Raw genomic sequence first — 12,500 nt, 5'->3', positions numbered from 1 at the left:
ACAAGATACAACTCACACCAGAACCCGAGAACCAAAGAGTTCTCCCTCACTGAACAGAGGACCCCCTGCACCCCCCAGATGTGCACAAACCCCTCTATGTTCCCCGTCAGTTTGTAGAAGGCAAACTCCACCCTGAGTCTATCTGCCAGCACTCCCTTCAGCATCAGGACCACATCCTCTGAGCCCCCACCCCTCACATGGTTCCTCTGGGTTTTCCAAATGGCTAATTTGGCAGCCTTGAAAGAAAACTAATTAAGCTATGCACCGACCTCTTACTTACAGAATAGCATTGGCCATGAATGAAAAGACAAAAAGAAAACTGCTCCCTCTGAAACCAACTCAACGAAAATATGCTGCAATAGTTTCAGGCTGCAGACAAAAAGGACAGCCGTCCCCTGCGCCAGGATTGAGGTGCACCAGATATCTGTTCGTAGCTACGGCCCCATGTATGATCCTCCACTGGAGGTCCCCAGTCCATTTGTCAACGGGGAGTTTGTACAGGGACCGCCAACAGCCCCTCGGAGATGTTCCTGTGTCAAAAAACCCAGTCCACCTTGACACCTTCAACCCTGCCAGCGAGAGTAAGTTTGAAACCTTCACACTTATGCAATAAACAGCCTTTTTCACACCTTCAAAAAGTCCCTCAACTCTGGGATCTTTAGAGACAGCAGGGCGTTGTCCTCTTCCTGCCACTGTCCCACAGCAGGAGAGACATCCAGAGAAGGAAAAACATACTCATATTCATCATCCCATTGGTCAGATAGAGTGCGGTCTTCGGCTCTGAGGGCTTCTGGAAGGGAAGCACAGACCTCCTCCACCAGCCTGAGCAGCAGTCTGTAGGACCTGATGTTCAGGAGATCAGCGAGCAGCTGGACAGACGTCTTCATCAGATGACCCAGCTTGACGCACCCAGTCTCTCTCAGTCTGGATCTCAGGCTGACAGAAGACAGAACCTGAGATATGAGAAAACAGTTTCCGAATAGGGGCTCCTCAAAGAGCCACATCCCAGGAGTCAGCACAGCTCTGCAACGAGAACTAAACACCTGCCAGGCCTGCAACACCGACTGGTAGAATGGAGTGAGACCAGTTAAGTCCACAAACTGGGGTTTGGAGCAGAAACAGATGTTTATTTTAGCCGAGCTGTCCAGCCCTCCTCAGCAGCACACAAGCAGTGTCCAATCAAGGAAGACCAAAGCTGTAAAGCAGTCTCTGAGCGGTCTGCAGGCTGAACGCTGTGATACGAGAGGCGATGTCCACCAGGCCCTGTCCTCCCTCCTGTACCGGCAGGGACAGAGTCTCTGCTCTCAACCAGTGCTGCCCCGACCAGAAGAAGTCCACCACTGCCCTCTGGATCCCCTCAATCAGGCCCCCGCGGTGGAGGCAGGACTGTCAGTCTGTGCCAAAGGGTCGAGGTGACCAAGTTATTAACAATCAAGACCCTCCACCTATAGGATAGCTGTGGTAGCAACCATTTCCACTTAGACAGTCTGGCACACACTCTCTCCATAACCCCCTCCCAGTTCTTCCTCTGAAACCCCTCAGTTCCCAGAAAAACACCCAAGACCTTGAAGGCCTGCCTGCCCCAGCTGAGGTTCCCTGATAACATTGGAGTTCCCCCATCCACCCACTGGCCAACCAGCAACGCTGCACTCTTCCCCCAGTTTATCCTGGCTGATGATGCCCTTTCATAGATATGGAGACTGCTGCCCAGGGACTCCACATCCCCCAGGTCTTTAACGACCACGCTAACATCGTCAGCATATGCCAATACCACCAGCGAGGGACGCGGAGGCAACCCCGGTAACATCAGACCCGACAACCTAGCTCTTAACCTGCTCAGAAGTGGCTCAATGGCATAAGTGTACAGCTGCCCAGAAATAGGACCCCCCTGCCTGATGCCTCTCCGCACCTGCACTGGACAACTCAGCCCATCCCCCACTTTAACCAAACAAACACAATCTTTATACAATGAACCCAACAGTGACAAAAAACCTTCATCAAAACCAAAAGCTCTCAAAGTGGAAAAAGGTAGTCCATCCTATTGAACGCTTTTCTTGATCCAAAGATATAATGCCAACATCTATTCTGTACAATTTACAAACATCAAACACATCTTGCATCAGAAAAGACTGCCCATGATAGATCTGTCTGAAACACAGTACGACTGGTCTCTTTGGACCAGTAACTTGTCATCGAAATTGTAGTTTCACCACCTCCCTCAACCTTTCACATAGCTGTGCTAATCTAATTTATGACAGGATGACCTCTCCAGGAGGTCGAGACACCTAGACGTTGTCTGCTCCAGAATAACCATCCTTTGTCCCATTGTTCCTGCAAGATTTACCGCCTTTTCTCATGTCACGTGTCTGTATTCTCGACCACTGTTGATGATGTCCGCCATTTATTATGACGTGTACAGATGGGTTAGCCAATCACATCCCTGGAAGCGTCATACCTGTGTATTGCTTGAATATAAGGCGGCGCAAGACGAGCCTACTCCACTTCTGCTGGATACCACTCACGTGCGTTATCCTGGAAGTCCTTGCGCTCGTATGTTTTCTCAATAAACCAGACTAAACCTCTTTGAGCGAACCTTTGCAAATCTTTTTACTTTCGATCAGATTTAATTCCATTACAAACTCCAAAAGGTTCTTAAAGGAAAATGCTCGTTTTTGACAACCTGGACCTTATTTACGGCATATTATAAGACGTTTGACTCACCGAGATAACTTTGGTGTAATTCGGAGGCCTGTAGAAGAAATTTAAAATCCAGCGCGAGCCAAGTATATCCATGTAATGCAGCTTCTAAAAAATCTATTTTCTGCCGCGAAGCGGTTGTTTTCATCAATCTGTCTTTATGAATTGCTAGTTCTGCTTACATAGAGCGAGGGCTTGTTGTGGTTTTTCACATGCCTCTGTAATAATAATCATATTATGATCTTTAGAAACGTCTTAAGAAACGAAATAGCTTCACCACTTGCTCCAGCACGCATGCGCACAGCGCGCAAGCGTTGCTCCAGCACGATGAAAACAACCGTTTTGCGGCAGAAAATAGATTACATACTGTAAATATAAATGGAAACTGTTAGGCATAATACTGCTATACCAGCTGCTGTAACATAAAAACCCATAGATATCAGCAATGTATTGGCCGATATGGCTCATAGACAACCAGTGACCGGTATCGGCAGCAAAAAACTTTAGGCAATCGGCAGGCCCGCATTAAGGCACCCATGGGCCCCGGGCTAGGCATTTTCCTAGCCCCCCCCCCCCCCCCCTCCCAGTAACAGTACCCTCACCACCACCAGCAACACCACCCCCGCCACTGCTACCAACACACACACACAATTTCACTATATTGTAACAATCTCTGCAACTCAGCATATTGTATTATTAATTTGCTTATTATTTGAGCCAAGTTTCATATTTATAAGTCAAAATTTACAATTCTACTCGTAAGCCAGGCGCACACACTCCGGTCCAGCAACTCAACATCCACACTCTAGCGCCAACATCACTCTCTGAACTAATGACGCAGGCACGCTCCCTTTAACCCCCCTCGCTCACCAACACAAGCCCTGAGCATCAATAACAAAAACCTATTCATCACATACAACCTGGCTGCACGCATCCTTCTGTCCACAAGTAGAGCAAACATAAGATAGCCTACTGATCAATAGAAACGCGCAGGTAGGCTAATAATGCCTTAGGTTTAAATTTGATTTGCATTCAATGCATTCTTACCTTTAAAAAGGCTTCTTCCTGGCTTTACGGCTGGCAAAGTTCTTAATTAGAGCGGTAAAGTGCTCTAAGAATGTCATTTTCCAAAGACATCAATGTCAAGTGGTTGAGTCTTTCTTGTCCCATTGTAGAGCGCAGTCTGTTTTTGAGGTCTGAGTTTTGAAAAGGAGCGCTCTCGAGAGGCATTGGATACAGGCAGAGTTAAGTAAATCCTTAAAGGATTAACATGGTAATTCAATATAACACTTTCCAGATATCTTTAGGCAACAACAAAACAAATGTGTTTAACTATTTCAGAATTCATCCATAAAAATTCTTTTAAAATATGTTTTTATAGGTCTGAATCTGCCACTCAAAAAGTTCACTCACTCAACACTGGGCGTGATTCATTACAACTGATTGACAGTTCTCTGAGCAAATGACCAACTGGAATCATTATGATTGACAGACGTGTGCCCCGTTACCATAGCTACCACCGCTCCGAGCTAGACAACACGAGCTAGATCGCACAACCAGTGTTGCCAGATTGGGCGGGTTCACGCCCAATTGGGCTTCTTTTGATCACGTTTGGCCGGGAAAAATAGCATTGGGCGGGTGGGCTGGAAAAAATAGCATTGGGCGGGCGTTTAAAAATATATATATATATTTTAAAACTGGCGGGACAGACGTTTCAATTTTATCCAATGATGTTAGTAATAGGGTGGGAGATGTGCACCTGTCCAATAGGGGTGAGGGAGATCTCCCTGTTCAATGCATTTGATTCACACGGTCAAGGAGAACGTCGAGGTCGAGGTCGGAGTCAAATCTAGCTAGCTACCCCCGAAGAAACCTAAAGATGCCAATTTGGGGATGTGGGATCAGCAGGTTTCTGTCATGATCACCGCATCGATGCCTTTTGGCTGGAGGTAGAGGCCTTTAAAGATGCCGGAGGAAATCTGTGCTTTCTGGATGTGGCACTTGGCGCAATCATATTGCTCACTCTGCCCATATCAAATGCTCATGTGGAGAGAGAATTTTCCCAAGTGACGCTAAAGATAATGCCAGAAATCGCATGGGATTACCGCTGCTTTCTGCTCGCATGGACGTGCGCTCGGTCTAACGGAGCGGTTTGACGGCTGTTCCACCCTCCCCGACAGTTGTTGGGGAGCTTTGACTCAACCATCTATTAATACTTGCTAATTAGCAAGTTCACCACATGTAGGCCTACATAGTTTTACATTTACGAGTTACGTTAGAAGTTGGAATGGACTCCTGGCCTGTTCGGCGTGAAGGTAAGACATTTTTACTTAATACTATACAGCAGGTGTTTCTGGATGTCGCATCATTGAGTGATGCATTACTTGTGTCTCTGCCTGCTTGCCTGCCTGAGTGTCACACTCCTGACTCGGTTATTGTAGGCGAGCAGGCAGGGTATTCATGGGTGGTTATACAGGTGGTTATATAGGCCTACCATTGGAAGTTGTGTAGCCTAGTCCACTTGTCACATTCTCTAGCGGTTTCTTGTCACCACTAAAGCTTGTTATCTAGCTTGTCATCTTGTCCTCTATTCATGATATAGCCATGCTTCTCATGTGTTATTATAATTTGTTGCCTGCATTATCATTTCTTTGACTATTTGATGGGATTACGCATCTTTCTCTCTGTCGTAGGCTGTGTGTGACATGTGTAGGCGTGTGTTGCAGTTTACCACGAGTTATTATTATTTTCGGTATTTCAACTGAAAGGCATTTTTCTTGCACTGCTATATATTATATACTATAATATTTGGGCGTTTTTTTATCACATTGGGCGGATTTTGAGCACTCATTGGGCTGGAAAACATCACACCAATCTGGCAACCCTGCGCACAACAGCCAGATCAATAGCCATTTTTCGAGCTGCTAACCAGGGGCATTTACAAAGTCCTTAATATTATATTAACCCCCAAACATTATAAAGATACACGCTACCTAACAGGCCGTATCCTCGAATTTGCATTAGGCCTATTTGGGAAAAGTATGATAAAAGTATAACGACGACACGTCTCCCCCACGACACAGAGGAAAAAGCACCCTGCAGCCGGCCACGCAAGCTTGGAGGCTTGGGCTATTAGACTAACGTTATAGCTTTCAGCCAGCTACGAACAGTACCTATTTAGTCAAATAATTGCAATTGTGGGTCTTGCCAGAAGACAGATCATTTGCGCTGTGAAACCGACATAACATCCGCATTGTTCACCAGTCTAACGTTATTTATCTTAGTAGGTGTCCAACAAAGCCAGTTGAACACTGAAACGTTACTGTTCTGGGTTCAACATCTGTCAGTTGTGGTGATGTAAGGAATCGAGCGGAATACCACTGCAATAACTGATTATTGGTCAGATCAATTAAATCATTATAGCTCATTTCACATACAAAGGCAACACAATACATTTAGCAGAAAGGGGCTGGGGATGTAGCCTACATATAGGCTAGCCTACTGATCCTACTAATATGTGGCAGACTGCATGCGTAGCGCAGCGATTCAACATAATGGATGAGTTTGGAGACAGAGGGCCGTGCACCACGACTCCGTGAGCGCAGCGGTCAAGGGCTAGCCTACTCCGGAGTCTGGAGACTAACAGGTCATGCAGTCAATAGATCTCGTTTTGAATGTTATTGTAATGCCCTCTGGTTATAATAGAATATCGCTACTGGAGCTGTTTAATCCCAAAATGCGCAATGCTTCCTGAAGTTGGGTCGGATCGAGGTGCATGCTGGGATGATCAACATTATGTGGAGCAGATGCCACAGTGCCTTACACAACTTTCAGAATGTTTTGCAGAATTACAATTATTTGGAGTTGTAAATTATGAAAGGAACATAATAACTTGACTTAATATCTTCACCTCCACCCACCCTGAAATGTAGTCATAATTTTAGCACAGTAGCCTCTATATGCGCATCACAACGCTGCAATACAAGACATTAGGACAAACGATTCAGTACACAGCAGGTGTGTTTGATCAAGTTAAGATCTCAATGTGAGAATAAATAAATGACAAAAACCCGCACGGGTAGGACTACGTCTTTATTTTCCGAGGTAATTGTTGCGCATACAACATGACATTAAATTAAGACATAGGCTACTTTCTCATAAAACAGGGCGGTGTTGTAACATATTTATAATATCATTAGGTGACATTGGCTGCAACCTGTCCTCCAGGACCGGCACACCTCCAGAGCCCTGAAGCGCGGGACCTGGACCTCCCGAGTCCCAGTATTGGAAATGTAGTGATCTGGCTACAAGAAAAGGGGGCAAATTATAAAAGCGATTAGTAATAGCATCGTTATTTTGCATATGCAAAACAGCATAAATTACAACAATAGGCTATTTATCAGTAAGTCTACATTATATCTAATTAAGTTTGAGCGAGAGATAATCGGGAGATTCTTGTGGAGACAAACTGACTTATATCCAACTTTGACTTCGTAACGTTGCCTATTGTATTGGCCTATACAACAAAGCACGCTCACAACAGTTATGGTAGGCTATCGCTTCGGAAACCTTACAGCACAGTTTGCACCTGGTGCAAGTAGATTTGATGCCAGGGAAGAGTACAGTATGGTGCGCTGTGTTTCTGCCATTGCACAGGAGGGCTAAGGTTACCAAAAGCAAATGCATTGAGAGCTAACGTTAGCATGCTAGGATAATTAACACAGCTAGCTGACATTCCAAACATTAGGCTAGCTAACGTCAACATGCTGGATAAAGACAAATAGCTAGCTGGATCAGACAGCTTTTTAAAAACTGTTGCCAATTACAGCTAACGTTATGGTTCGTTTATCTAACATTAGCTAGGTTGGCTACTCAGACACGGAGATCATGGTAAAAACTTCCCAATATGTATGACAACCACAAATACAATTAGGCCTATAAAACATACAAATTATATAAAATTAAGAGACTGCAACTATTCAATTATTCTCAAGATGAGAAAGGGTTCAGAGCTGCCTTACCATGTTGGATAGATGGTGAAAAGGCGCAAAGACAGCAGGTGCGGGAGCCAGACAGGTTTCTGTTGGAGGGGTGTAGGGGAGTGGAGGCGGGATTTTCAAACTTTAGGGTGACGTCAACAAAGGGAAAAACGTCACGAATTCTGAGTATTTTTACCCCGAGTCAAATTAGACTGAAAATGTTACGCTTCCAGTTTCTCAAAAACGACAAAACGGATATATTTAATGTTTTTATTGTGTTTCTTCAATGTCCTATTGTGAAAATAGCACGTTCAAACTCAAAAAAAGTGAAAATTACCATGTTAATCCTTTAAGGCTATATCCATGTTTGGAAATACTGAAGACAGGTCCATCTTTCTTATTAATCTGAATGCTATTTCTTATGAAGCATTGCAGCAGCTGAATTTAGCTAAAGCTTTCGCTACATTTTCAAAAACGAGTAAAGCTATGCTAGCTATAGAGCATAGCCCTGTTGCACAGCCAGGCAGGTAGCTAGCTACTTTGACAGGGCATCCATCGTAGGCGTAGCCTACATCGGTGTAATTAATAGCTTTGATTACGGCCCTGTTACAATGGAGTAGAACGTTAATTAACCTTATTAATTAAACTTGTCATTCTCGTTTACAAGCTCAAAATATCTGAAGGCCTAGCCTGCTTGTGGATGTTGCCCGTCTCCTCAGCTCTAACTGCCGGCGACTCATCGGCCAATGTTGACGCAGGGTTTTCGTCCCCAGGCCCAGCACTTGCAGCTACTTTGAAATACCCCGTTAACTTTGGGATTTTTGTCAGTAAATGTGTTTCCCTTTCTAATTTATCTCTTTGTTTTTTTTACGTTTAGTCGACCCACTTTCACTTTTCTTTGAGTTTCCATTGACATCTTTGGCTATATTATGTTGTCTCTCAAGTCGAAGTCGCTCACAAAACTTCACTCAAGCAGCCAGTCAAATCACCAGCTAATCAAATCACGGTATGTAAATACTCCAGTCACAGAGCCAATCAAATCACGGTATGCAGTGGCGATTTTACATTAGGGGCAGGTGGGGCAGTGCCCCACCAGAGGTGGCGCTGTTGTGCAAGATGCATCTTAGCCTACAACTGTGTTTCGGAAAAATCTAATTTATAATTAATACAAAATAGTGATTCAGTGGTTAAAATAGCATGTATAAATATAATAAACCTGACTGACACTATGTATAGTGCTGTTTTGCAGTAATTCCCTTTGTATGAGCGTGTCACAGACTGCTCTGACTCGGCAGAGGGGCACCGAAGCGTTCTCCCCTACTGTTGCTATAGCGACAATGTGAGCGTGGTCGGGAGTAATGTGAAAAAATATCACGCAGATTTCATTGGGTGGAGGGGCAGAAAAGTCTCTGCCCCTACGAAATCTACCTGGCAACAGGTTTAGCGAGGGAATAATAAAACAACGTTGATCAAAGTTGAACTACTGGGTCACCGTCATTGTCGATCTACGTTAGCCAATGCTGCTAGCTAAAGTTTTGTAGAGATTTAAAGTGTTTTCAGGTGCAACAAAAATGAATAGTGTAGATTATTTGTTGAATGTGCGGTTTAGTACATTGAAACTGGAAGAGAAACTGGAAATAAAACGTTTAGGGCCACACCGACCAGAAGAATTGGTGCTGCTTCAGGCTGGAGAAAACCCGTACCTTCAAACAGGAATGGTTTGAAAAAAAGAAGTGGCTAACTGCTAGCACCTCGAAAAGTGCGCTGTTCTGTTTCCCGTGTATTCTTTTTGGTGGAGACTCTGTTTGGGCATCGTCTGGATTCAAAGACATTAAACATCTTTCAGAAAGAACAGCGAAGCATGAAAGCTCTGCGTCCCATCTGAGCTGTGCCATGAAGCTGGGTTTACTGGGGCAGCTCAACGTCCAGGTTCGTATGGCGATTCTGTTGCACCTCTGATAGCATAGTTTGTTGGACATGATGACTAATGTGGACAGTGCGCCGTCACTGTAGTAGACTATTTGGCTGTGATATAAGTGGAGTACTAATAGGTTATGCGTAGTGCCCAGGTCTGATGGGCGCACTTGTCACTTTCAGAACCCTGGACCGGGCATGCGCTCTCTTATGGGTCTAATTAGCCCTCTGCGTGTGTTAATGTGTCGTTATCTTTGTGTGTTGTAGCCTCTGCTCTGATGTACCTACAGTAGACTAATTGGCTACCTTTAGTTCTTGTGATGGTGACGTAATATAAAACTGCCCCTCCAGAAATGCCATGCTAAAATCGCCACTGACGGTATGTAAATACTCCAGTCACAGAGCCAATCAAATCGGCAATCGAATCGCGCTTATATTAGCGGAGCTTTGAACTTGAGCCACTTCGAGTCCGCTCCAAGGAACGCAGGACGCCCGTAGCGGGCTGTGGGCATTTTACGCCGTTGGGCCCCGGGGCTGAAGCCCCGGTAAGCCCGTGCATTAAATCGGGCTTGCCAAACGGGGCATCTTTCCTTTTCTCTTGCTCGTGATGCTGTTTCTGCACATTGCAAACGAAACATTCAGCAATGTGAAAATAAATGCATGGAGGAAGAAATTTAGCTAGTAAATGTTAGCTAATGAACACTTCTAGCAATGGCCCAAACTGACCGAAACACGCACACAGGGTCAAATTAATACCCCCCCTACCCCCCACTGCACCCCCAATGACACAAACCAGAAGTGAGTTTGGGGTCAGGCTAGAAGGTGACCTGCCTTTAGGCTTGGCTTTGTTCTGGTCCGAGAGGTGGTCGGTTCTGGTCCGGGTGATCAGCTCTACGTTAGATGCTCCGTATACCTAGAGGGAAGCAGGACAGACACACACACACACACACACACACATACAAACACACACACACACCCACAGATAGGCAACCAGACAGACAGACAGACTCTGAGGATTGTACCGTACATATACAGTATGACTGTGTGACTCCATCAAGCCAGGTCAAAGTGACATTATTATTATTATTATCAAGCTTGGTCAGCCAGGTCATATAGACAGGGATGACAGGACTCGTGGGGGTCTGTCTGTACGTTCTACCTTGGCTTCGTATCCGTTGACCATCTCAGTCTTCTCACTCCTCCATCCCAGGATACCCGTCCTATTCCTGTACACACACGCACGCACGCACACACACGCACACACACACACACACACACACACACAGGCGATTTTACCCTCTGAGAGTAGGGGGGGCAACATTTTGACGTGAGAAAAAAAAAAACAGTTCTGCCGTCTCGTCCCATCTATTTACAAAGAATACCAGTTGTGAACAGTATGCTAATAAGAAATCCGTATGACAATTCAATATGTACAACACATCAAACTTCATCTAGACACCACGAGCATGTCAATATGACTTTATGACCGAGCACTAGGCCATACCCAACATCAAACTGCAACTGCCTGCTGGTGCTAGCTTCCTCGCCGATGGTAATGTTGCTAGTGCTAGCTCCGATAGCCTCTGGAGCACTTCTGCATTCGATTGCACCTGCTGCGCTGTCATTTCGAGTGATAGCTTCATTAGCATTGCCAGTTTTTATTTTATTTTATGAAGAAGTGGTAAATTGTTTGTATAGCTCTTTTTGCCATTGTGAGCAGGTTGGCTAGTTGTAGCTTGTTGAGCACTGAGCAGTACAGTCAGATCTCATTTTTTTCGACGGACGAGTTGTGCCATTAGTGGATTATGAATATATATATATATTTTTAAAGGTAGCCTAGTTTAAGTAATAAATACACTTTTAAAATGAATGATGATCTAACACAAACTGGTATCAACCACAAGTATGTATTTAATAATTGTGTTAATTAGTAAAAAAATAAAAAAAATAAAAATAAATAAAGAATCTGAGCAGAGTTGGGCTGTCCAATCAGGGGGGGCACTTGCCCCCCCTATAAAATCGCCAATGCACACACACACACACACACACACAGCGGTGGGATCCACATGATGAATTCACATAACACACAGATTCAACTGTATCTGCAGCATGTCAACGTTAGTTATCCCTGAGCTCAGAGACAGCAGAGCCACTCCAGGAGGAGGGCGGTGGACCGGCGTTGAGCGGCGCTGAACACCCGGGTCCAGCCCTCTCAGCTGAGTGTCCGTCACTACGGCCCCCGCGACGGCGTTGAGCGGCGCTGAACACCGTGGCCTGGGTCCAGCCCTATCAGCTGTTAGCACCGCCAGAGGGCGTCCCTCCTACTCCTAGCTGGACCACTGGCACGTCTACAAGAGAGAGTCCCTCTCTCTCTCTCTTTCCACTTCTTTCTTTCTTTCTTTCTTTCTTTCTTTCTTTCTTTCTTTCTTTCTTTCTTTCTTTCTTTCTTTCTTTCTTTCTTTCTTTCTTTCTTTCTTTCTTTCTTTCTTTCTTTCTTTCTTTCTTTCTTTCTTTCTCCTTGACCCCCGTTCCCTTCACTCACTACTCCCCCCTCCCTCTATCTCCCCTCTCTCCCTCTCTCCCCCCGCTATCTCTCTTCCCCTCTCTTCCTCTCTTTCTCTCTCCCTCTCCCCCCCCCCTATCTCTCTTTTATAAACTGACGGGGAACATAGAGGGGTTTGTGCACATCTGGGGGGTGCAGGGGGTCCTCTGTTCAGTGAGGGAGAACTCTTTGGTTCTCGAATTCTGATGTGGGTTTTATCTTGTTGTTGGGGGGTACTTATGTGACTTTGTATTTTTAACTGTAATGTAATGTAAAAATTCTCTCTACCCCCTCTTTCCTTCCTTCGCATCCCCCCCCCCCACACACACACACCAACCCCTCACCTCTCGAAGGCGATGTTCTTGGTG

The 12,500-nt window shown here is 45.2% G+C and overlaps 1 protein-coding gene across 1 annotated transcript in view; it reads right to left on the bottom strand.

Moving 5' to 3' along the window:
- ankrd13b (ankyrin repeat domain 13B) overlaps nucleotides 1-12,500 on the bottom strand; it is a gene marked incomplete at both ends in the record, with an annotated part of 32,776 nt that overhangs the window by 5,934 nt on the left and 14,342 nt on the right. The window contains 3 exons of the mRNA XM_084440820.1: nucleotides 10,422-10,503; nucleotides 10,750-10,816; nucleotides 12,477-12,500. The exon at nucleotides 12,477-12,500 is cut by the window's right edge and continues 223 nt beyond it. Of these exons, the coding sequence (XP_084296946.1) occupies nucleotides 10,422-10,503; nucleotides 10,750-10,816; nucleotides 12,477-12,500 (173 nt within the window). The remainder of the gene's footprint in view (nucleotides 1-10,421; nucleotides 10,504-10,749; nucleotides 10,817-12,476) is intronic.

This window comes from Borostomias antarcticus (genome assembly GCF_949987555.1).
Source record: "Borostomias antarcticus genome assembly, chromosome: 1".
In the NCBI taxonomy this organism is placed as follows: Eukaryota; Metazoa; Chordata; class Actinopteri; order Stomiiformes; family Stomiidae; genus Borostomias; species Borostomias antarcticus.
This window is presented reverse-complemented; position numbering and strand designations above follow the sequence as displayed.